The sequence below is a fragment of the Sciurus vulgaris genome (assembly GCF_902686455.1).
Source record: "Sciurus vulgaris genome assembly, chromosome: 7".
In the NCBI taxonomy this organism is placed as follows: Eukaryota; Metazoa; Chordata; class Mammalia; order Rodentia; family Sciuridae; genus Sciurus; species Sciurus vulgaris.
In genome coordinates this window covers 10645029-10668410 of record NC_136467.1, presented here as the reverse complement: position 1 = coordinate 10668410, position 23382 = coordinate 10645029, and the positions used below count along the sequence as shown (strand labels likewise).

At 40.6% G+C, this 23382-nt stretch overlaps 1 protein-coding gene across 11 annotated transcripts in view; it reads left to right on the top strand.

The window, feature by feature from the left end:
* Positions 1-23382, top strand: part of ARID1B (AT-rich interaction domain 1B) — a 405422-nt gene that overhangs the window by 109716 nt on the left and 272324 nt on the right. For all 11 annotated transcript variants that reach the window (XM_079146755.1, XM_079146754.1, XM_079146753.1 and 8 more), the window contains one exon: positions 1479-1628. In XM_079146755.1, coding sequence (XP_079002881.1) covers positions 1479-1628 — 150 coding nt within the window. The remainder of the gene's footprint in view (positions 1-1478; positions 1629-23382) is intronic.

Below are 23382 nucleotides of genomic sequence, written 5' to 3'. Positions count from 1 at the left end.
TCATTCTTTTGCCTTGTTTGGTGTTTATATAGTGAATTTGACTGATCAGTGTGTATCTGGTACTCCTTAATTTCTTGAGTGTGTGGGCTTATGGGACTCAAGTTCTTGGAGTTCCCAAAGGAACCATATTGTGGTATTAACAGAATGACTTCACCATTCTCGGCTCTGGAGTGTTCTTTGTCTTGTTTTTCTTTTCCTATCTTGCTCTTTCCCTTAATTGGGAGGGAAAAGAAAAAAAAAATCAATAGATTTCTTATTTTAAAACACTTCAAAAATACTCATTTAAAAAAATCTGAAGATAATATTAATGGTGTATTGATTGCACAAGGAAGGTTTTTCCTCTGAAAAATGTTTTCACGAATATTTAGGCTCACATAAATAAGAGATGGAGAAGACTGATTTAGGCCACTTTGGTCTATTCCTCTCACATTTACATTGTGCTTTATTATTAATTAATTAATTAATCTATTATTACCTCCTCTATCAACTAGATATGAATATCTTTCCTTCAGAAACTCGCACTGGTGGTTTGATACACGTAGTATTGTTTTCTATGTGTTTGCAGCATCGGTCAGTTTTCCATCATTATAAGAAACACCCGAGATAATTAACTTGGAGAAGGTTTCTTTTGGTTCACAGTTTTGGTGGTCCTAGCCCAGGGTCAGATGGCCTCATAGTTTTGAAGGCCTGTGGCGAAGCAGGCCATCATGGCAGGAGCATGTGGTAGAGCAAGACCTCTTATTTCAATGTCAGGAACAAAAATAGTGAGAAAGGTGCTGGGGTCTCCCAGTCCCCTTCAAGGGCTGCAGTGCCTTCAAGACCTCCCATTAGGCCTCATCTATTATACATGGGCCTGTGAGGGACATTTAAACTCCAAACTATAAAGGGTATTGCTTTCAGAGGGTTTCATTTGATGGTAAAAGGAATGCATATCTTTTTAGCAAAAACAGTGAGTGGAATTGCCAACGTAAGTGGCTCATATCTGTTAGAAATGTAATTGGGATATTCTAACTTTAGTTTTTCTGAACTTGGAAACAGACTTGCACAGTTTGCACCCAAACCATAGGCATCCTACAAAATACCAGTGAGTTGACATAGATTGTGTGAATTTCATGTTGATTTTCACTGTGCATGGGAATGGATTTAACATAATGCCTCTTTGACTCTTTCAGCAGAGACACTTTTAAAATATCAGTGTTAGGAGCTTTTTTTCCTCACTAGATTTTTTATGGCATTGTCAATACTTACTATCTGATAAAATATGATTTTTAAAGGTAAAGTCAAATTATCTTTGACTTCATTGATAGCATGTGAAGAGAAGGCAGTATGTTGATTTATATAATAAAGAGAGGATTAAAAATATTGAATCCAAGTGCTTAGCCAAGAATCCACACCATGTTACTGAATTGAAAGCATGTTTGATTTCACTTAATTGCATATTTTGATTTTCTCATTTGCTTTGCTTGACTTTTTGACAGATGCCACCTCAGTATGGACAGCAAGGTGTGAGTGGCTACTGCCAACAAGGCCAACAGCCATATTACAACCAGCAGCCCCAGCCCCCGCACCTCCCGGCCCAGGCGCAGTATCTGCCATCCCAGTCTCAGCAGAGGTACCAGCCGCAGCAGGTGAGCGTGGCCCACTGCCCCCAGGGCTTGTTTCTCCTCCAGGCCTGCGTGCAGAGGCAGACCATTTTAATAATTGTGTTTTCCGTAGAAAACAGAGGTAGTTTCGAGAACATGCAGACCTGTAACCTAATCTAACTCTGTTCCTCTCTGCTCCTTCTCTTCCTCCTTCTTTCCCTCCCTCCCCACCCCCGATTCCTTCCTTCTTTCCTGCATGTTTGAGATCGAAGTGTGGGAAGAGTGACTTGTAATAGCTGCTTGCATTTCTGATTGGTGACAGCAGAAAGTGTCACTCATTTCATCTTCTTTGTCATTTGCCTTCTAAATCTTTCAAGAAAGTGCTCTGCCATTGTGTTAAGGCTTGTTTGGGAGAGTGGTTTTGCCTGATCCTACTAGTTGGCACATACGTGATATTTTTATCTTGACTTCTTTTTGTTGTTGTTGTTTTATTATTAAGTGCTACTGGGTGAAAATGTTGCCTTTTGATAGTGTTATTTTCCTTAAACTAGCTTATAAACAGATAATCACTTCAATTATAATATATTAAAATACTAATGGGAATCATCTGCTTTAAGTATGTTAAACAGTTTCTAGTTTAAATTAGCCTCATTAAAATACTGTTTTATGTTATTGGGCCATAGATTTGAGTTTACATGATTAAGAAAAATAGTACATGTGTACTTGGTGAAGTGATTGAGTTCCGCGTTGTATTAGAGATTGTCACTTTGGCGTGAAGTACAGTGGAGTCCTGAGCAGGGACTCTGGCTCTGAACACAGTGAGATTGTCATAGTGCTGCCAGTCAGAAGCATCAGAATGCAGCTTTCCATTTTAATCTTTTCCCCTCTTGTCTCTTTTGTGAGGTGAAGAGAACTTCATGAACTTTTTCATTTTTAAAGTGCTTCTTTTATAGTTTGAGTAGATTGTTGATCATAAGCCAAAACTAAAACTGTATGGAGCTTAAATTTTGGTCAATTTAGTGAATTTCTTTAATAAGTTTCTTGGATTTGTTGGAGTCAGCTCCCATGTGACTTTGATTACAGGGTTCTAAAGAGAGTTTATGACTTTAAACAAATCATGTTAAAACCCCAAGAAAGATTCAAGATCCTGTACAAATTTTTCTTTCTGCATATGTGTTTGCAAAATTTTGGTAATATAGCTAGGGTTATATAGAGCCTCTAGCAGTAGGGAGGTGCATTATCTCAGAGCTGTCTGGTCTAACTTTTATTAAAGTGTGTGAACGTTTTAAAGCACTTCAAATATCAGCTCTTTTCAAGTGAAAGAGACTGGTATCTGGGGTTTCGATAGAAAAGTTATAGGCTTTTCAAGGGGCTTTCAGAGACTTATTGAACTTATCTGTAGACATAGAATGTTTTGTCATGTCATCAAAATTTAAGGACTCAATAGAGAGATTACATTACTCATTTTACTCTAGTGTGCCGAAATGAATCTCTGATTGTAAAACCAATTTGATTAAAGATTCTGAGTGCCTGTCATTTCCTTCAAGACCAAGCTCAAATTTACTTCCTTTATGCAGCATTCACTGATGACTTCCAGCAGATGGCAATTAGTTATTTAATATCCTTCACACTTAAATATTGAAAGCATAGTGCAGGTAGAATCTTACTGTAATGAATATTGTTTTAATGTGCTAAATTGAGGGCTGTCTTGTATGTTGATGGTACCTTTATTTTATTGATTCAAATACAGTAAATTATATGGTAAGAAATAATAGAGAATCATGATTCTTTAATATGAATATGGTTTTTTTTATATTCTGAATAAAACCAAAATTCCTCAAAGTGTGTTGGAATTTTTTTCTTATGTTCAAACTCATGAACTATAGAATTATCTGACTTTTTTTTTTTTTTTTTTTTTCCTTTTCTTTTGGAACTGGGGATCGAACCTAGGACTTTGCAAATGCAAGTCAAACACCGCCACTGGGCTATATCCCAGCCTGTGTGTTTATTTATTTATTATTATAATTTTTAAGTTTCATTACACTCATTGTAGGATAAAAGGGTTGAAAGTGGAGATATTTAACTGATCTAGTCAGATGGTCTGATTTGACAGGACCAATCCTGGTGTCTAGGGAGTTAGAAGGCCTGGTAGATCTGGGACATGACCCTCTAAGAAAGGAGTTCTAGCTTTGTAGACAAAGTTACCACCTCCCACACCAAAATAATACTCCCAAATCAATCCTAAAACAAAATAAAAGATACTAATAGAATATTATTACAACCTGGCCAAATTTTAATAAAGAACTTAGAATACTGAATTCATGTACATTTAAAAACCTGGTAAGTTCAACTGTATTTGGTTTAATTGATATTTCATAACAATAAGAACATTCTTTCATGCGAATTTTCTTTTTCCTCTCTAAGCATAATATAAATAAATATATTTTTATATATATAAAACCTGTTATATATATTTATATTTTATATTTATATTTTTATATATAAATATTTAAATATATATATACACACACATATATATATATATAAAACCTGTGATTTCAAAGAAGGCACTCAGCAAATAATATTTTATGACTTTGGGTAATATGATACAAAAGCTAATTTTATATAAATATAAATTTATATAAAAGCTAATTTATATAAATATATATGTGTGTGTGTATATATATATATATATATATATATATATAAAACCTGTTGATTTCATAGAAGGCACTCAGCAAATAATATTTTATGACTTTGGGTAATATGGTTGATACAAAAGCTAATTTTAGGGTTCCATTAGGATTCCTCACTTTGTGTTTTTACCTTCTTTTGGGTTTTGTTTTGGCAGTACTTGGGATTGAACCCACATGCTAGGCAAGCACTCTAACACTCAGCTATATCCACAGCCCTTTTAATTTTGACTTTTATTTTTAGACAGGGTCTCCCTAAGATGCTGAGGCTGACCTCAAACTTGGCAATCCTTATCCAAGTAGTTGGGATTATAGGTGTGTGCTACTACACCAGATAACAGTTTGTAACATGTTTAATGTTATAGTTAATCAACACATTCCTGTGTTTCCAAAATTTAAAAAGTACAAGGAAAGGATACAGAGAAAAGTACCTTTCCCATCTTAATTCTCCTTCCCCCCTTCATCACCTACCTCACCCTTTGCTAGATAACCATTTTATTAGTTTATTGTACGTTTTTCTGGAGATCGCAAAGTGTCATATTAATTTTACTGTTTTTATACCAGTGATAGCATACTTTAATATATCGTACACACTCTGTTTATAGTTTTTGTTTGTTTGTGGTTTTTTTTTTTTTGATCATCCCATTCCTCCTACTCATTTAGATATATTTTCTGAAGATCTCTTTAAAGGAGAACATGAGGGAGCTCTCATTCTTCTTTATAGATCTATTCCATTTTATGGACATACCATAATATGTTTAGCCAATTCTCTTTGATGGCTATTTATGATAATTTAGTTCAAACAATGTTGCCCTGATAAACTAAGTATGTGTCATTTCATAAACACAGTAATATCTGTAGGACAGATTCCTAAGAACAACTTGCTGTATCAAAAGGTACATTTGCTCTTCTCGAAGATTTGCTGGATTGCACTCCACCAGGTCTACCAGTACACCCAAACTGTCCAGGTGAGAGAGGGCTGTTCCCTGTATAATCTGTGGTGTGATTTATGAAGGCCTCTGGATATTTGCCAGTCCAAACTAGGGTTTTAGTTTACAGTTATCTTGTTAATGAGTGATGAGGAGTTTCATCATATTTTTAAAAGCATTTGTGCTTTTTTCCTGGGTCTGTAAATTCATTGTCTTTTTTAATCTTGATTTTTAAAATTCAGTTATTGGACATTAAAGATTGATTTTTGAAAATTCTTTGTTTGTCAGGGAGATGGGATGTTTGTCATGATGGCTTACTGCCACCCAATCTAGTCATTTTGTCTTCGACATTAGTTATGGCAGGTTTTTGGTAATGCAGAGGATTTTTTGTTCTTTAAAATTTTTATATAGTCAGAATTATTAATTTCTTCTTGCATTGATTTCTGGATTTTGTTTGTGGTGGGAGTTCAAAAGACCTTCCACACTTCTAGGGTCATGAAGCAACTCTCCCATGTCATTTTATAGTGCTTTTGTACATTCAGTTTTATGTTTCATTTTTTGCAATCTGGGGAGAGAGATAGGGTCCAGCCTAATTGACTTTTTCTAAATGGCTAGTTGGTTATTCACCTTTTCATGTGTAGATTATTGTATTGGAGTTCTTCAAAGAAAAAAGATGTATGTATGTAATATTATTTATGATAATAGTAATAGAGGCTGGTAAGTCCAAAAATTTCAGTGTGAACTGGCTGGCTGGAGACCCCAGAGAGCTGCTGATGCAGATGAGGTCAGAGGCATCTGCTGAAGTCCCTCTTCCCAGGGAACGCTGGTCTTTTTATTGTAGTGCGGTCTTCAGAGTAATTGCATGAAGCCCACTCACATTATGGAAGACAATCTGTTTGACTTAAGTCACCCTTCTAAATTGTTAAATTCATCCAAAAACACCCTCCAAATTACCACACAGAATTAACTTTTGCAGCTGTCTTCCCTTAACTGATTGGAAATGTCACTTTATCATTTGCTGAATTTTCTTTGATGCTGTGCTTAGGGTTATTCTGGAATTTCTATTCTTCTCATTTGATCCTTCTATTAATGCATCAGTACTTTGCTGTTTTAATTACAATTTAGTATCTGATAAGGTTAATGTATCATTATTCTTTTGCAGAATTTTCTTGCTTATTTTTTTCACACACACACACTTCATTTCTTACTATGCTTTTCCCTAAGAATAAGAATTTTGTCTTTTTGTTGTTCTTATAATTGGGTCTTTTCTTTCATAATACCTTTTTCACTGAAACAGATGGTACTTGTAAAAGAAAAATGGTAAAACAAATGAAGGTACTTACTCAAATGATTTTTGTCTTGTTAAAGCCAATTGACCAAAGGCCAGGAACACATGAGATAAAATTGGATTATTTAGTTTTGATTGTTGCAGGCTAGAGAGGATGCTGTCCCAAGGAGCCTCAGCAGCATGAACAGATTGGGACTGGGGCTGTTTCATAGGGTCTGGTGTGTGCTCAATGGTTATAGGAAGGATTAGGGAAGCAAGGCTTCGTCCTAAACTGGCTGCTCTCAAGGAACTGGGGGCGTTTTGGGGATTAGGTAGTAGGCAGGCGGAGGGCCACCAGGGGTAAGGAAGAGTTAGACAGGGACATTCAGTCTTTCCTCCTGCCTGAAGCTGCCTAGCTGGCCTGTTCCTGCACCAGGTGTGCTGCAGCTCGCAGGTTCTCAGCCCTCTCCTTGTCTCCACATCCCTGTTTCCACTCCTCGCCCCTCCTCCTCCTGAATGGCATTGTTCTCCATTTGTTTAGGTAGTTTTTAATTTCTTTTAGAATATTCTTCAAAGAGCTGCTCCACTTTGTATTGGGGGTATTCCTATGTGCTTTATTTTTGTAGCTGTTAGTGTGCACAGATGTGACAACTCTGTGTAGTACCGTTTGTGTGCCCAGCCAGTTCTTAATGCTACTAATTCTCATCGCTTCTTAGTTCTCTCAGGTTTTTCATATTAATAAATACTTTAAAATCACTACCTTCCCACTTCTTTCGTTTGCTTGTTTCTGTAGGACTCGCCTCTCTAAGTGCATTGTTTAAGAGGACTGACTGGCCATTCCCATAATCTCCCCAGTTAAAATGAAGCCCTTTGGGCTGGGGGTATAGCCCAGTTTGTAGAGTGCTTGCCTAGCATGCAGAAGGCCCTGGGTTCAATCCCTAGCACCAAAAGGGAAAAAAAAAAAAAAAAAAGGAAGGCCTTCAACATTTCTCATTAAATATAATGCTTACTCTTTCTTTTCCTTTTCTTTGCTCCTTCTTTTTTCTTTTTGTAGCAGTCTACTGTTGGCTTAGGGAGTCCCCTTCTTTTCTAGTTTGCTACGATGTATTTTCCATGATGGATGCTAAATTTTATTGCCTCCCCCCCCATATCACTTTGTTTTCCCTTATAACCTGTCACTATGGTAAAAGGTAAAAATTCCCTCTTTTTTTTTTTGTTCAAAAAAGTGTTATTCTAGATCTAGTTTCTGGAATAAACTAGCCTCATGATATATTGTCTTTTTAAATACACTATTGGATTAAGTTTGGTAACATTTGTTTAGGTTTTTATGGATGGGATTGAACTGTAATGATCTTTGTGAGGTTTTGGTATCTACTGTGGAGGTTTGTAAACTGAATTTGGGACTGGTCCATTTCCTAATTCACTGGAAGAATTTTCGTGAGGTTGGAATTATCTGTTGTTGGAATGTTTGGTGGAAGTGATTTTGTAAAGCCCTGGTAACACTCTTAATTTTTAGCTTTTGTCTCATTCTTGATTTTTAAACTCATGATTCCATTTTTTGTGTGTGTAATTATAGGTATAAGAATTCTAAAATTTCTTCTTGAATCAGTTTGTGTGCATGCATATATATATATAGGAATTTATCCATTGAAAAATCTAATTTTCATCTTTATGTTAAAAAAGTTTATATTATTCTTAATTTAATCTCTTTAACATCCAGAGTTAAGGCACTTAAGTTAATAATGCTTTTTCCTTCTTTCTTTTCTTTTTGTTACTGGGGATTGAACCCAGGAGCACTTAACTACTGAGCTACATTCCCAACCCTTTTTAATATTTTAGTTAGAGACAGGGTCTCGCTGAGTTGCTTAGGGTCTCGCTAATTTGCTCCTTTTTTAATTCTTGATAAAAGCTTTTTCAAAGCAATTTTGGTCTTTGTCTTCTCTATTACATATTCTTTTTAAGAAATTAATTATGTTCTGCTCTTTTTTGATTACATCTCACTTTCTACTTTACTGATATTTATTTTTCTCCTTTTTTTCCACTCAAATTAATACTCATTTGAATCTTTGTTTCCTGGAGCTAAACAAAAGACTAAAAAAATTCCTCCTAAGTACTGCTTTGGCTAAATCTCTTAAAATTTTGATATGCATTATTTTTGTTATCCTTGAATTCCATTTCTTCTAATTCTTTGTCTTTGAAGGTGGCTTCATGGAGGCCTGGGTTTCCATTCTGCAGCAGGATCAATCGGTCTTTGCCAGTTGCCTGTGTGTGCTAGTCTTCTGGGGCCGTGTTCCAACATTGGTTTTATGACGTTTTTATTACAAAAAAGCCTTAACATGCCAATAAACAATTTTATAATCGGCACTCCTGTGCTCTCACCTGGCTGTGGTATCACTCATATTTTGCCATTTTGCTTTCGTGCCTGGTCGTCCTCCTCGCCCTCCTCTCTCAGGCCCTGCTCTCTCCAACGTGTGTTCAGTTAATCAGCAGCATAGCAGTTCCCTCCACAGGGTCCACTCCATGAGGCCTGTAAGTGAGGGCTGTTCTGATATGGCCCCAGTTCTGTCACCACACCTTGCCAAATTGAATGTAATTCCTTTCATCCATCCCCAGTTGTCCTCAGAATGCCCTTAGAATACATTGTTTCAAGCAGCATGTAAACAAGGTTAATAAATTGATTTAGTTCTTAAGCCTTTTGATCTAGAACAGCCCATTTCCCCTGCTCAATTTGTACCTTGACAGGGAAAACTGGGTCAGGTGTCCTGGCTTTGATTATATCATTGTTGGCCTTGTCTGGCTGTGTTCTCTTCATGTGGCCGAACCTGTTCCTCTATTTCCTGTCATTGCAAGGAGGCCCATGGACTTAAGATAAGCACTTGTCTGTGGTTGTTGTAACATGTCTTCCATATTTTTGGTGCTTCTCCTGTGCAGAGGAGGGGCTGTCGCGCCCTAGCGGTGTGAAGGGCCTCTGTTTCCGCCTTTGCACGGGCTGCCAGCTCCCTGCCGTCTGCCGGGGCCATGGAGACCTGGAGGTGCAGACCAGCCTTTCTCTTTGCACCTGGTCCAAGCTCCTCACCCGCGACAGTGAGTGGGGAGGTCTGTTCCCGTCAGTTCTGCCGGCCCCGGTGTGCTTGCTGTGAGTCAGGTAGTATATCTTTTCTTGTCATTTGTGTAGTCAGCAGGTGGAAATTAAAATCTGCAGCACCAGTCAGTGTCCCCTGCTCTTGGGTTTCACTCCTTGTATGCACTCACGTGTTTTTGGGGCCATTCATATCCATGCCAAGTCCATGATCCACCTAAAGGGTGAGAAAAGGTGCTTTACCCAGTACTGTAGACATTTCACTCAGTGGACGTTCAGCACATCTGATCTGATCTCCATACTGCTGAAGCTGGTGCTCTTAAAATTTTCTAGTTGTTTAATATTCTTTTTACAATTTAAAACTTCACAAATGTGATATTCATTACAAATAATTTAGAACATATAGATAATACTCATTTTATATTGAAATTTCCTAGTGCCTCTTTATTTTAAAAGGAAGTTCCTAGATAAAATAAGCTATCTACATGTAGAATTTCAAATAAATTAGAATAATGCACTAACTTTATATAGAAAATGAAAACAGTATATATTACACTATTAAGTCAGTGCTCACTCATGGCCACGTTAGACTTCTGCGGCAAATGCTTGGTAACTGTGGAATCTATGTGCCCTTGACAGCAGGATGAGACGGACATGGAGGTGTTGTATTAAGGATGCACGTTCCCAGGCACAGTTGTGAGTGGCAATGCCATCTTTTAAAACGGCGAGTAACTCCTGGTAAAGTTCTGAACGAAACAAAGCAGGATCTTTTCTCAATAACCTTGGTGTTTTATTCCTGGAAGATGCAGCCTGTACTCGGATGATATTGAGAACACTGTTCCTGTACACAGAGTGAAGCTGGTTTCTGTGGAGACTCAGATACTGAGCTTTGTGCTTTTGCTTTTACGTGAGTGTGGTGTGGAGGGGGGATCTGTCAGGCCCACGTCCCCTTCTCCTTGTGGGACAGACCCACTGAACCTCACTGCATTTCTTATCCTGTGACAACACACTGCTCCCTTGAAATCTTGTCAGTGCATGTCAGTCACATGTTTCCTTAATTTTTCTGGAATAAAATTCATATATAGCGTGAGTTACCATACAGAATTTCAAACATCAGTATGCCCTAAATGTCGTGGAAAGAAACTAAGAAAGAACAGAAAGTCATTTATAAAAAAAGTATTGTGTTTTTCCAAAGTAAATGCTTGGGCACATCTGCATTAGAAGGCTCGTGAGAGCCAGGGGCTTGCCCCTGGGTGGGTGATGACTGTGGCCCGCAGGACAAAGGAAAGGGTGGTGCCATTGAGTCAAAAGCTCTACTAGACTTCCAATCCGTGGGACCCATCATGGGACAAGAGTAATTATGTAAGATAAAAATATGGAGAAACATTTTAAATAACATACTCACAGAACTGCTTACAACAAAAGGGCAAGTTACCCCCAAAGTGTGAAAATGACCTAATTTATAAATAAAGTAAAAGAAAGAATATTTTCAACTATTAAAATTTTTGTTTCTCTTACCTTATTTATATATTCTAAATTATCTGTAATAAATAGGTAATGTGTGTAATATATTTAAATATAGTGTAAAGGGTACCACACTGATTATAAAACACAGTGTAGTACAATTCGAGCAGTGCAGGGGCATAGAGACTCCGAGTGTCACTACTGCTGGAAGACCTGCAGTGAGCTGGCGCGGTGGTGCTCGCTGGTAATCCCAGCAGCCCGGGAGGCTGAGGCAGGAGGAGCTCAAGTTCAAAGCCAGCCTCAACAAAAGCGAGACACTATGCAACTCAGTGAGACCCTGTCTCTAAATAAAATACAAAATAGGGCTGGGGATGTGGCTCAGTGGTCGAGTGCCCCTGAGTTCAATCCCTGGTACAAGAAGGAAAAAAAAAAATTGCAGTGGTGGCTTAGTTCTTGAAATTCGCTGAGACAGTCATTCTGTCCTGCTTCTCACCTGCTCACACCACCCTTCCTCCTTACCCCACCCACATGTCTAGTGCCACCTTCTGATCACTCGTTACAGTCTTATGAACCTGCTGATGCCCCAGAACCCAGCTCCCCACTTATTCAGAGCCGGGTGGGAGGAGAGAGAGACCTGCCTTTAAACCCACGACCCAGACTCCAGAGGACCCTTGCCTGTAGCGCTGCATTTGCTGAAAGCTGGTTGACATTCCCTTCTGTCTCCAGCCCCAGGCTCACTCCCACTCCTGGCTGCTGCTGCTGGTGCTGAAAGCACAGACGGGAGCAGTCGGGAGATGGCAGTCAGCACCGCCTGTGCCTCACGTCCCTGCTGCCTTCTTCCTCTGCAGCCACCCCCTGGAATGCTCAGTGCCTGATTGCTCCCAGTCCCTCCTCCTTCCAGGCCATCAGTTTCCCATCCTGTCATTCCCTTGAGCATGAACACATGCTGTCATTTCTCTCACCGAACAAAACAAAAACACCTCTCTTGACCAAAACCACAAACCAGTTTTGCGCTTTTCTTGCGCTCCCCTTTTTTCGTTCCCCTTGAATGGACTCCATGATGGACTGAACTACTGTGTCAAACAGCTCTTCAACACTGTTTTTTCTTTTTAAATTGACAGATACAGCGGTACCTATTTACTGTGTACAGCGCGCTGTTTGGAAGTGTGTGTGTGTGTGTGTGTGTGTGTGTGTGTGTGTGTGTGTGTGTGTGTGTGTTTTACAGTGACCAGGTCCTACTCACTGCCTCACCTAGTTATTTTTTGGTGAAACCCTTTACGCCCCCTCTCAGCAGTTTTTAAGCATAGTGCCCATCATTGCCTGGAGTCACTATGTTGTACCATCATCTCTTGAACTTGTTTCTCTGAATTGGAATTTTGCATCCTTTGCCTGGCGTCTCCCTGATGCCCAGGCCTGGCATCCACCAGCCCTTCGGTTCCGTACAGCAGCGAGAGGAGGCGGTATGCAGCAAGGCTTTTCAGAGAGGCCAGTGCGTGCCTGTTGCTCCGCCCAACAAGCAGTCGTTGCCCGCTGTCTCTGACCTGTCGGGAGTACTTGATAGTGTGGGCCTCCTTTCTCGCTTGTCTCCCAGGCTCTCTCCTGGCCACTCCCTGTTCTTTCTGGTTTTTATCTCCTCATCCTCCGAGTGGTAGCCTGAATCAGGGCTCAATGTCAGAGCCACACCTTTGTACCTGTGCAGTCTCGGTCTCGTGGCTCTAGATATGGACAGTCTGGTGGCTTCCCAGTGCACCTCTGCAACTCAGCCTCTCCTTTCTGTCCCCGTGCCTCCTACTCCTGCCTGGCATCACAGATTCATGTGTCTGACAGGCTCCTGAAACTCGGTACATCCAAAGCCACTCTTGAAAAACCTCGTCCCTTTTCCACACATCTACTCTGTTTATGTCCCCTCACCCCCAGCTCAATGTAGATAATCTACCAGTCTAACAGTTGGGTCAGAAATGTTTCAAATTCATTCTCCAGCCACGATCTGTGCAGAGTCCCGCGATACCCCTAGTTCTCCTGCTGCTGGGTGGGGGGTGGTAAGGTGAGACTCTCAACCTGAGCTGCCCTCCCAGGCCTCCCACCCACACTGACCAAGGTCACAGCCCCTTCACTCTGCTTCAGTCCGTAGCACAGGTCACTATGTAGTCGTTAGGTTTTTATCTCATCTGTTACTCTTCATGTTAGCAAAGCACCTTGGTGGGAGGTGCTTCCCTGGTATGGAGGTGAGTACTGGCACTCAGTAGAAATATAGTTAACATGTCCAATACTGATGATGTAATTGTTCAAAATATCTGTATTTGCTGGCACATCTACATTGCAGGCAGACTTTACAGTATTGACGAAGATGAACATTTCCTGCTGGATATTAAGATTTCATAACTTCTCTTGGAACCCCCGACAGGCCTTTGTTGACCACACTTATAGCTGGCTCCTTTGGGCATGGCCTGTGCCAGCCTTTGCACAGACTTGTGACGCAGCTTGTAGTCCAGTGGACTTGTTGTTTAGTGTTGGTGTGTTTTTCCATATTCCTCTCCAGAAGGTCTTGACAAATTATATCCTCCACCAGCTCACATATATACATTTTAAAGTATATTTTGCAATGGTTCTTATTTTATTACCTTTTATTTCTATTAATGAATCTTTGTAGTTGTTTTCTGAGTTTCACCAAAGTTAAAGAGACCCCACAGACTTCCGAACTTGATCTGGACCTGCCTGATGTGATATTGTGATCCTGGAATAAATTGATTATGGAAATTTGATTGCCTTGGGAAGAACTGGGACATTGGTAATTTTCTGATTTGCTGTTGACCCAGAGGCTCCATAAACATCACATGTTCTTAACATTTGCTTTTTCTTTACTTGTGTTTCTCTTCTCTGCTGCTCCTTTGGGGGCAGGAGGAGAGTTTCAACGAGAGAACTGGCCCAGTCTGTTCTCTGGTCATAGACCAAGAGGATGACGGATGCAGCAGGGCATGTTCACCAGGCAACTTGTCCACTCAACACTTGGACATGCCCTTCTTTACAAGTGCATCTGTTTTAAGGTCTTAACAAACAAACAAACCAACTAACAAGCTATTTGAAGAAGCTGCTTCTATTTTAGAGGAATTTTTAAAATCCTAGGTTATTTTCTTAAACTATTTTGCATGAGATTTAAAACTTTTGTATAGTGGGGAAAACTTCTTTAATGCCATAAGTTTTAATTTTTTGTTTTGAAGTTTTTAGTTTTTCATTTCATCAATTTTGGGTCACTATGTCTCATATACAGGTTCATGTCCCTGGTTCCTGTACCCTCCTTAGCAAACTCTCATTACCTCCTTTTCTGCTCTTGGTACCTATAGAATGAGAAGCAGTTTTTCCTTTTACTTCCAGTTCCTGTTCTGACTTGCCCTCCTGAGATTCCGGAAAAGACCCCATTTCCCATTATGACACACATTTCTCCAGGAACCTTCTCTGCTGTCTCCTGACAGATGCCCCTTGTTAGGTATCAAGGGAAGCTGAACTTGAAAGGCTCTGCCTGGCTGGAGCCTGTCACCTGTCAATCCCGTTGCTTGACGAGGGGAGTCTTTTGCTGATGCAACTCTGCCTTGAGGACCTGGACGGCTGGCAGCCTCTTCATCCCTCTCCCTCCATGGCTTCAAACCACAGTGCTGCTTTCATAGCCAGAAAAACCTGATTCTTTTTGTAGACCAGAGTTGTATGAAGTAACACCATTTAAGTAAGTCATAGTTTATTTAGAGAGTTATTTATCACGGTGGGTCTTAAAAATAAAAAAAAAAAAAACCACTAGTGTAAAGCAATGAGAAATTTCAAACCTTGGTTTTTTTTGGTGTAGTACTCCCCCCCTCCCCCAAGCCACCTGCAGTTTTTTTTTTTCTTGTACTGGGGCTCAAACCAAGGAAAACTTTACAGTTAGGCTGCACGCCCAGCCCTTTTTATTTTTTGAATTTTGACACATGGTCTTGCTAAGTTGTCCAGGCTGGCATGGAACTTGCGATCTTGCCTCAGGCTTCCCAGGCACTGACATCACAGGCATGTGCCATTTTGCCAGGCTGTCTGAGATTCTCAAGGGTCCGAGCATGTAACTTGGTCATTTCTTTTTTATAAATTTTTACACCTCAGGTTAATTGGGAAAAACACAGAAGACGTAACTGTTAATAAAAGCAACACACAAGCCATTCCATGAATATGTTGTGCTTGGGAACCTCGTGAGCCAGGCTGTGGTGATGGCTGAGACCTTGCCCCTGACCTGAGGGGCTCCCAGGAGATGGGAGTCCACAGTCCAGTGGGTGAGGTGTGTTTTCCATCCGTGGCTCCAGAGGGATGGGCGCAGGGACGTGGTATTGGTAGAAGTGTGTCTGAAAGGTCTTGAGGAAGGAGCGAATTTGCTGGTGAGAGAAGTGCGATCTTGGAGTGGGACCAGTTCTGGGTTAGTGAAGAGCAGAGGAAGCCCCTCCTTGAAGGACGCTGACTTCTGGACTGGAAGACCAGTTAGTGGCCGCTTAGCAGGCACACATTAATGATGCTGGGAACTGGCGACTTTCTTCTTTCCCCAGTAATATCAAGGATATAAAAGATTATTGTTGATTTTTTTTTTTTAAACAAAACAAAAAAATAGCACAAGCTTAGCAGTTCACTTCTCACAGCAGATCATAGAGAGTCAAACCGAGCTAGATCTGCTTAGCTATGAGGGAGGACACGGGTGTTTATATTTTTAAAGTATCACTTTTTTTAGTTATCATCACGGTCAGTGTTTTTCCAGTGGAGATGCAGTGAACTGAAAGTATTTGGCAAATGAGCATTTTTTTTTTTTTTTTAAAAGAAGGAAATAGCATTGGAACTTGAGTAAAGTATTTTAGAATAATTTAATATAAGATAGCACCATAATCAACATAATATGTTTGACTCTTCTAGTTTAACTGAGAAAAAAATACTTTCTTATATACTAACAATGCCATGAAATGTTTCTGAATTAGAACTTGTAGCAACATGCCGCTCCAGTCACTAAGGGACCTGACGTTTAGAAGCACAGTAAGCATAGCGGCTGTAATCTCTTGTGTGCTATGAACACTTCTTTGTTGTTTTACTGTGTATTTGGATCTTTGTTTTTTTTTACTTGTATGGCAGAAAGTTAATTTCCAAGTCAATTTTTCCTTCTGCAGCTTTTGGAGAAAACTGAAGTCAGAAGACCTGTGTTAGTCACTAGTATGCACTTTCGTCTGTTACAAGGTTTTGTTATCAGAGCAAAGATAAGGATATTTATAGTTTGTTGTCATTAAGTGCTCAACTTTTAGGTATTAACACAGGAGTCCTCTGAGTAGCTTGATACTAAAAACTGTTAGAATTAGGTTGATACCCATTTTTCTTTGTTTTAAAGGAAGTCACCAGGTGAAACCCTGGGTGATGTTTGGGTTTGGGTCTCCTCCTTTCTTCTTGCTGACCCTGTGTGCAGACTAAGTCTGTGGCTAAAGTCTAAGGCTTTAACCATTGCTAGGGATTTAAGTTCATGGAATTTGTGAGTTGCTGAGGAGAAAAGTTTTAAGTTACTTTGAGGGGGAGCAAGGGGCTCTCCTAGACTGACTAATTTCTGAAGGTTGCAGCCATGACGTCCCTGCTCCCAAAGCTGCTGCAGGAGCTGTGTGGGAGCACAGAGGTGGGGAGGCAGTGGGTGCCCTGTGGCCATCAGGGGCTGAGGAGGGCTGCTTTCCTCTGTCCTGGTGTCTCCCTCCCGGGGTTGAGCAGTGCCGGGAAGCTCAGTGCTCACTGTGCCATCTGAACGGTCCAGTTCCTAGGGTGGCCTGTGTGTGTGTGTGTGTGTGTGTGTGTGTGTGTGTGTGTGTGTGAGAGAGAGAGAGAGAGAGAGAGAGAGCGAGAGATTCCTGAGTGTCTGAAGAAACCTACTGAAAATTTCAGGAAAAAGTTTTGTGAAAGTTAGAATGACAGTTCACATGGACTTTCCCCCTTAATTGCTATAGAGTCAGAGTGGTTCCCTCACTAGGTGCAGGTGCCTGCCTGGGCCTGGGCCTTTACCTTATAGCAATGAGGAAAACCAGAGAAAACCTTCAGCTCTGGACACATCTTTCTCATTATTAAGGAGTTTTCTTTTAATGGAAAAGCTTCAAAGTTTATCTTTCTGTGTTAGTACTGTAACTGGGCATCTTACTTGCATTGGATTATAATTTGATAGTGCTATTCATGATCATGTTGAACATATATGTAATTTTTTTTTCTCTCTAGTACCAAAATCAAAGGGAATCCAATGAGGAAGTGAGGAATTACATGTAATGACAATATTTTCAATACCTAATTTATTTAGAAAGGTGGTGGCAGGAAAGCTCCTTCTGAGCAGAGCCACCTGGAAGCCCAGGCAGCCCCAAAACTCGGGAGTCTTGAGCGCATATCCCACACTGACTTTGGGCATTTGCTTAGCTCAGTGGCAAGGACCTGTCTAGAAAGATGTGGGAGAGCCCGTGAGTGAGTCATGATCGTCCACCATGGAGAAAATAAAGGGAGTTACATCGTTTAATATGAATTTCATTAAAGGTTAAAGAAAACCTTCAGATGCAGAGAGCAGGATTTCATTGAAAGATATCTAAGCTCCACATCCTTCCCTGTTTTGTAGCACAGCTCTAAGGGCAGGGGATCCCGCACCCCTGTCTCCTACTCTTTCTCTATCTCCATCACTGCTCCTTCCAAATGAGAGGGATTTAGGGGAATGGAATCAGACATGGACTTGATCCTTTCTCTGGTTCTTAGTACTGCTTCCCCAGACCCAGTGTGACTCTTACTGCACCCTCTGTGCTCTCAGGCCATAGCCTGGCAGTTGCTCTCCTCCCTGATGCCCTGCTCCATGGACCCTGTTAGTACCCTGCATGGCAGCGGGCACCATTATTCACAGCTGCCGTTGGGTGAGCTTGAGAAGAGAATGGGGTGCATGTGGAGGCTTTATATTTTGCATACAGTTCTTTCCTCCCTTGATATTTATATTATGACACTAGGAGATTAGGGGATTATCTGTTATTCCTGGTTTTTTTTTTCCTTTTTCTACTCAGATGCTTTCATTTGTCTTTAAAATGCTCATTGTGAAATGTTAAAGTATGAAAAATGCAATAAAACATAATTACATATAAAGTCTTCCTCATCAATTGCTTTGATTTTAACAGCTTGTGTATATTGTATTCCAGAGGAAGACTGTCTGCAGATGTTGGACACATAGTGTTCCTCTTGGAATTCTCTGGTAACCGTTTTTTTTTTTCCGGAAGGGAGAAAACAGAACAAGGGCCAGTTCACTGATTTTCCCCAAAGTGCTGGACCTTTGGAGTGAGGGATGGGTTCATAGGATTGAGTCAAGAAGTAGGAAACAAAGGGACCACTGAATAATTGTGCAGGTGTTGTTTATAAAAAATCAATAAGGGGGATGAGTACTTACATCAGAATTACCTGAGGTGTCTACTCAAATAAGGTCTTTTCTACCCAAACCCTTGTCTTTGGGAAAATCTTGGAGTGTGATTTAATTTTGCAGACAAGTAGATGCATATCAAAGTTTGAGAGCTACCGAGGTACCCAAGTACTAAACCAGCTTTGGGTTTAATACAACCATTTGATCTCATTCATTACTAGTAACCTTGGAAGGTCACACTGCAAGAAGGTATTACTTGTGGTGAGTTTAGTTTGATTCTAACTCTGTCTGAGTGTAGGGAGATTGCTGTCTCCTTTATTACTGATTACAGTAGAGATATATTTGCTCCAGAGATGGGAGAATAGTCAGGCCTTGAGGCCTTTGGTAAGGGCCTTGCTATTTGCTAATCCAGAAGCACCTGGAACACCTGTTGTGATATAGATTATTGGACCCCACCCCCAGAGTTCCTAATCTGTAGTTTGGGCCTGATTTATTCTCACACCTAGAAAGTTTCAAGGTGATGCTGGTATTGCCAGCTGCTTATGCAGGGACCATGCTTGGAGACCTACTGTGTAAACTGCCTGGTGCTTTGGAGTGTCTGGTAAATGCTTTGCCCAAAGGAGGCGTGCAGAGGCCATGCCCTTTCTTTCTTGGACCCCATTAATACCTGTGTGGCAGGGGGCTCACTGACCCCACTGTTGTCCATGGTTGCCACCATTTGGAGTATCATCCTTTCTTCAGAGTAGTGGCTCTCATGTTTGTTTTGCCTGAAGAAAAGCAATATGGGATGAACTTCAGAATGAATATATAACTCACTGTTTTTGGAAAATTTAAGGTATTTAACAGAAAATGGATAAAGAAATAAATTTAATGTACTTTGATGTAATTCGTGACATACCTCAAATTTCTAGCGTCTTGTCTTTTTTACCCAAATAAAAATTTACTTCACTCCTTAAAGGCAAATATTTTCCTGTAATCATAGCAACACTTAACTGGAATATGTCCGTTTTTAAACATTGTGAGGAATCCCTGAAAAAGTCAGATCTTTGACCATTTTGAGAGAAGGATGCTTATGATCTAACTTTATAGATCAGTGGAGATTATACTAACTGGATGTCAAGTTCTTTCACGTGTGTTCTTTCTTCTTGTACTCCTAAAATGAAAATGACTGGGGTCGGGGCAGGGGGTAGAATTTCATAGATCAAACAATCTGTCTTAATATCTTGTAAAAAGTTAAAAATTATTATATGTTATGTGGATGGTAAAAAAAAAAAATTCCACAGATTCCTTTCTGCTTCTTGCATTTTGGAAATATTATTGGTACAATGCAAACCAGCAGCTGAGAACTGGCTCTTGTGTTTTGTTGTTTTTTCTGTTGCTTTCTTTAGGTACCTTTCTTTTTTGTTTTTTCTTCTCTTCTTTTAGTTTTCGCTCCACAGGCATTTCAGGGAGGAATAGACAACTTGTAAAAGTGGCTGCCTGTACAGTTGTGGGAGAGCTGGAAGGCAGGTGTGGGACGGGATCTTCCTGGCCCTTCTCTCTCATTGGCAAAGCGGAGTCTCCCTGTTGGTGCAGCATGGGGTTTCATAAGTCCTGTTTGAGCAGGTTACTGCCCTGCCACTCACATCCCTCACGTTGCAGCTCTAATTAAGGGTGTGCACAGGGACGCAGGTGGCCCACGTACATGTCTTGCTCTGTAGCTGGAGCTACTCAGTCAACCTTTTACTGCATGTATATTTGGATACCAACAGTATGTTTGAAAATTTGTTAGTGTGTTTGAGAATTCTTTAGTAATTTTTATTTCATTTATTTAGAAAAAGTTTATAATGTTTAATACAGTTATTTGTAACTAATCTAATCTTACAAATCTCAATGAAATTATGATGTTCTTAGTTCTAGTGAGTTTCATTGTTGATATTATCTCAGGCATTATCCTTGAACCTTTTTTTTTTTTTTGTCTTTGGAAATCTGGTGAAAACTATGGATTCTCCCCCCTGGGAAAGTATACACGTATACATATTTGCTATAATTTCTGGGGAGTTTTCAGTGGCTTTGAATCCAAGGTCAAGAATGCTGGCCCTCAGTGCAAGCTGCAGTCCCACATTGAATAAAGGCCTGTTTAACCTTGCTTTCTACTTGATGCAGACCCTGCTGGGCTCCAGATCTGGGCTCTTGTGACTAGTGTGGTATATTTCTTGGTCTGGAGGAAGGGGCTTAGATTGTTGGAGAAAGAATCAGCTTTCAGAGGGTATGAGAAACCAGTGCCAGAATTAATTCATTTCAAAACTGAGGATAATCTTTTCATTGGCAATAAGACTAGGTGACCATCCCTGGCCCAAGTGGGATGGGGAAAAGGGTGGACAGACTCAGGTGTATCTGTTTTACAGCCACAGAGGGTTGGTAATTTAACTCTTGTTAATGATACAGCAGAATTCCACACTACAGTTGGTAAGTAATGGCTTACTATCTCAGACCTTATGTTGTGCATTATCATAACTTAATGAAAATACTACACTGTGTTTAATTAACAAATCTCAAAATTTACAAGAACGTTTATGGATTTTGTAACAAATTCAGATTCCTGGACCCAGTCTCAAATTGGGGGTTTGTCAGCTACAGGATAGGGGGCTGAAATTAGTCCTCATCTGGTGGGTGTGGAGTGGGAATGTCCTTAAATGACCAGACTGGGGAAAGAATATTGGTTCCCTCTGGGACAAGTTCCTCAGCCTCTGTGCCTCACTTTCTTCCTTAGTAAAATATTACAGTTGGCCCACCGAATCTCTGAATTCAACCATCCTCACATCAGAAATATTCAGAAAGCAAATTGCGTCTCTACTAAACACATACAGACTTTCTTCCTGGGTGTTGTTCCCTAAATGATTCAATATGACAGCTAAATTTACTTATACTGGCGTTGTATCAGCTCTTGTAAGTCACCTAGAGATGATCTAAAGCTTAAGGTAGGCTGAATGTAGGTTCTTTGCAGACACTGTACCATTTATAAAGGGAACTAGACCATCTGGGGTTTTTGAACCTGCCGGGTGGGGCGGGAACCAGTACTGCACAGATCCTGAGGAACAACTGTATTTATTTCATGGAGTTGATGAGAAGATCAAGTTTGCTGAAGGAGTAAGACACTTGGAGAAGTGCCTGGTCAACAGTAAGTGCTGGGTGCCGATTCGCTTGCTCTTTGTCACCACCACCAGCATCGTAACCATAAAGTCCTAGTAGTTGAATTAACATTTTGTGTTAATGTGTTTTAAATAATAGCAATAACAATGACTGACATTAATCGTGCTGGGCACAGTGCTAAGGCTCCAAGGTCCCTTACAGGCTTCTCTCTCATAGGGGACAGGCTCCTATATCGGAATTTTGTAGGTGAGGAAAGGAATTCTTTTGTAGTAAGTTATGTAACTCAGATTCTTAGATGCTGTGTAGACTTTAGGAATCACTATTTTTCTCTGCATAAAGTACTTTAACTGGGGCTCATTTAGCTTTGTGAGTTTTTAAAAATAAATTGATTATTAAAAGTCTTAATTATTTTAGTCATTAGCTTCTGAGTGTCTTCATGTTTCTGTTTGATATCTTAGTAAATATCATTTTAGAAAAGCATGTGGCTTCCCTTCTCATTCTGGGCCAACTGGCAGTTGGAAGAAGTTCTTGTGAAAACAGAGGGTAAACAAAACAGAAGGCTCCTCCCAAGCTCAGAGTGCCGACCCACAGGCCCTGACCCCTGTGCTGGCTTCAGCCTGAGGAGGTGGCCACAGCCTGCTTCACTGGGGAGCCTGCGTCTCAGCCATGGTCTCAGCGATGGCAGGCATGTTGTAGTGAGGACCCTGCTGTCAGTACCAAGGAAACTCATCAGGAGGAAGTGTCGTGAGGTGGCTTGTACAGACTTGTCCCTCTTCTTAGAATAGTCTTTAAAAATTCCTTTGAATTAATAAAAACTAAGGACCGGTCAGAATGTCTAGGTTTTGGACTCATTGATGTATGTAGTGTAGTAGAAGGAATATGACTTTAAACTCTGAATTGGCTGATAGAATTTGCGACACTAAGAGACCACTTGAGGTTTATTCATGTGACTTTTATCTGAGCTAAAAGAATTGGGGAAAGGAAGATGTCAATATGGATTTGGAAAAATTAAAGAGATTGACAGCATTCTAAGTAGATAATCATGGTACTCACCGTGTACTTGCCAAAGCCCCACTCAGCTGTGCTGTGCCTGAGAGACAGCTTGCGGAGTGGAGGGGTCTGTCTGCTGCACACCCAGCTTGCAGGGACACCTCGCCCACTGGCACCACGGCAGGATTGCCCTGTCCAGGGTCACACAGTGCTAGTGAAGAGGGAAGTTGAAATTCTTGAAGTTGGGTTTGTTGATGCAAAGCCACATGACTTCTGTGGCTGCAAAAGTCCTCTTGGAATCCATTGTAGTGGGAGAGCAGGCCTTTGGAGACCCTGTGCCAGGTCTGGTCTAGGAATGCTGGAGAGATGGACTGGTGAGACTGAGCAAGGATCTCCAGGCCAACAAGAAGAGCAGGTTTCACCTGGGGAATCTTGGGGAAGAACAAAATTGATGAGGTTAATTCAGTTAAGATGATGGAAGGATTTTTGTAGTTAAGTCAGCTAAACTTTAGGATTAAATAGTTTAGCAGACACTAAAGATAAAAATGGGGCAGGTAAAAACTGGAGATGAAAATATCAGTGCTTATTAGTACGTTTTCACGGAGAGGGAGGAGTTGAAGAGAATTAAGGAGTGATGGTGGCTTTTCAGATGAAAGCCCGCCTTCCCCTCAGCCCCTCTCCTGGGTTCTCAGCGTAGTCATTCACACTGTTAACTGCATTTTCATTTAGTGGAAATTCTCGAACATGAGCAGCAGACCCATCCCTATGCTCGTTCCCAGTGGTCCACACCCACCGCTCCTGCTTCCTCCCCTGCCTCCCGGTTTGGTTTGGTTTTGCTTTTGCACT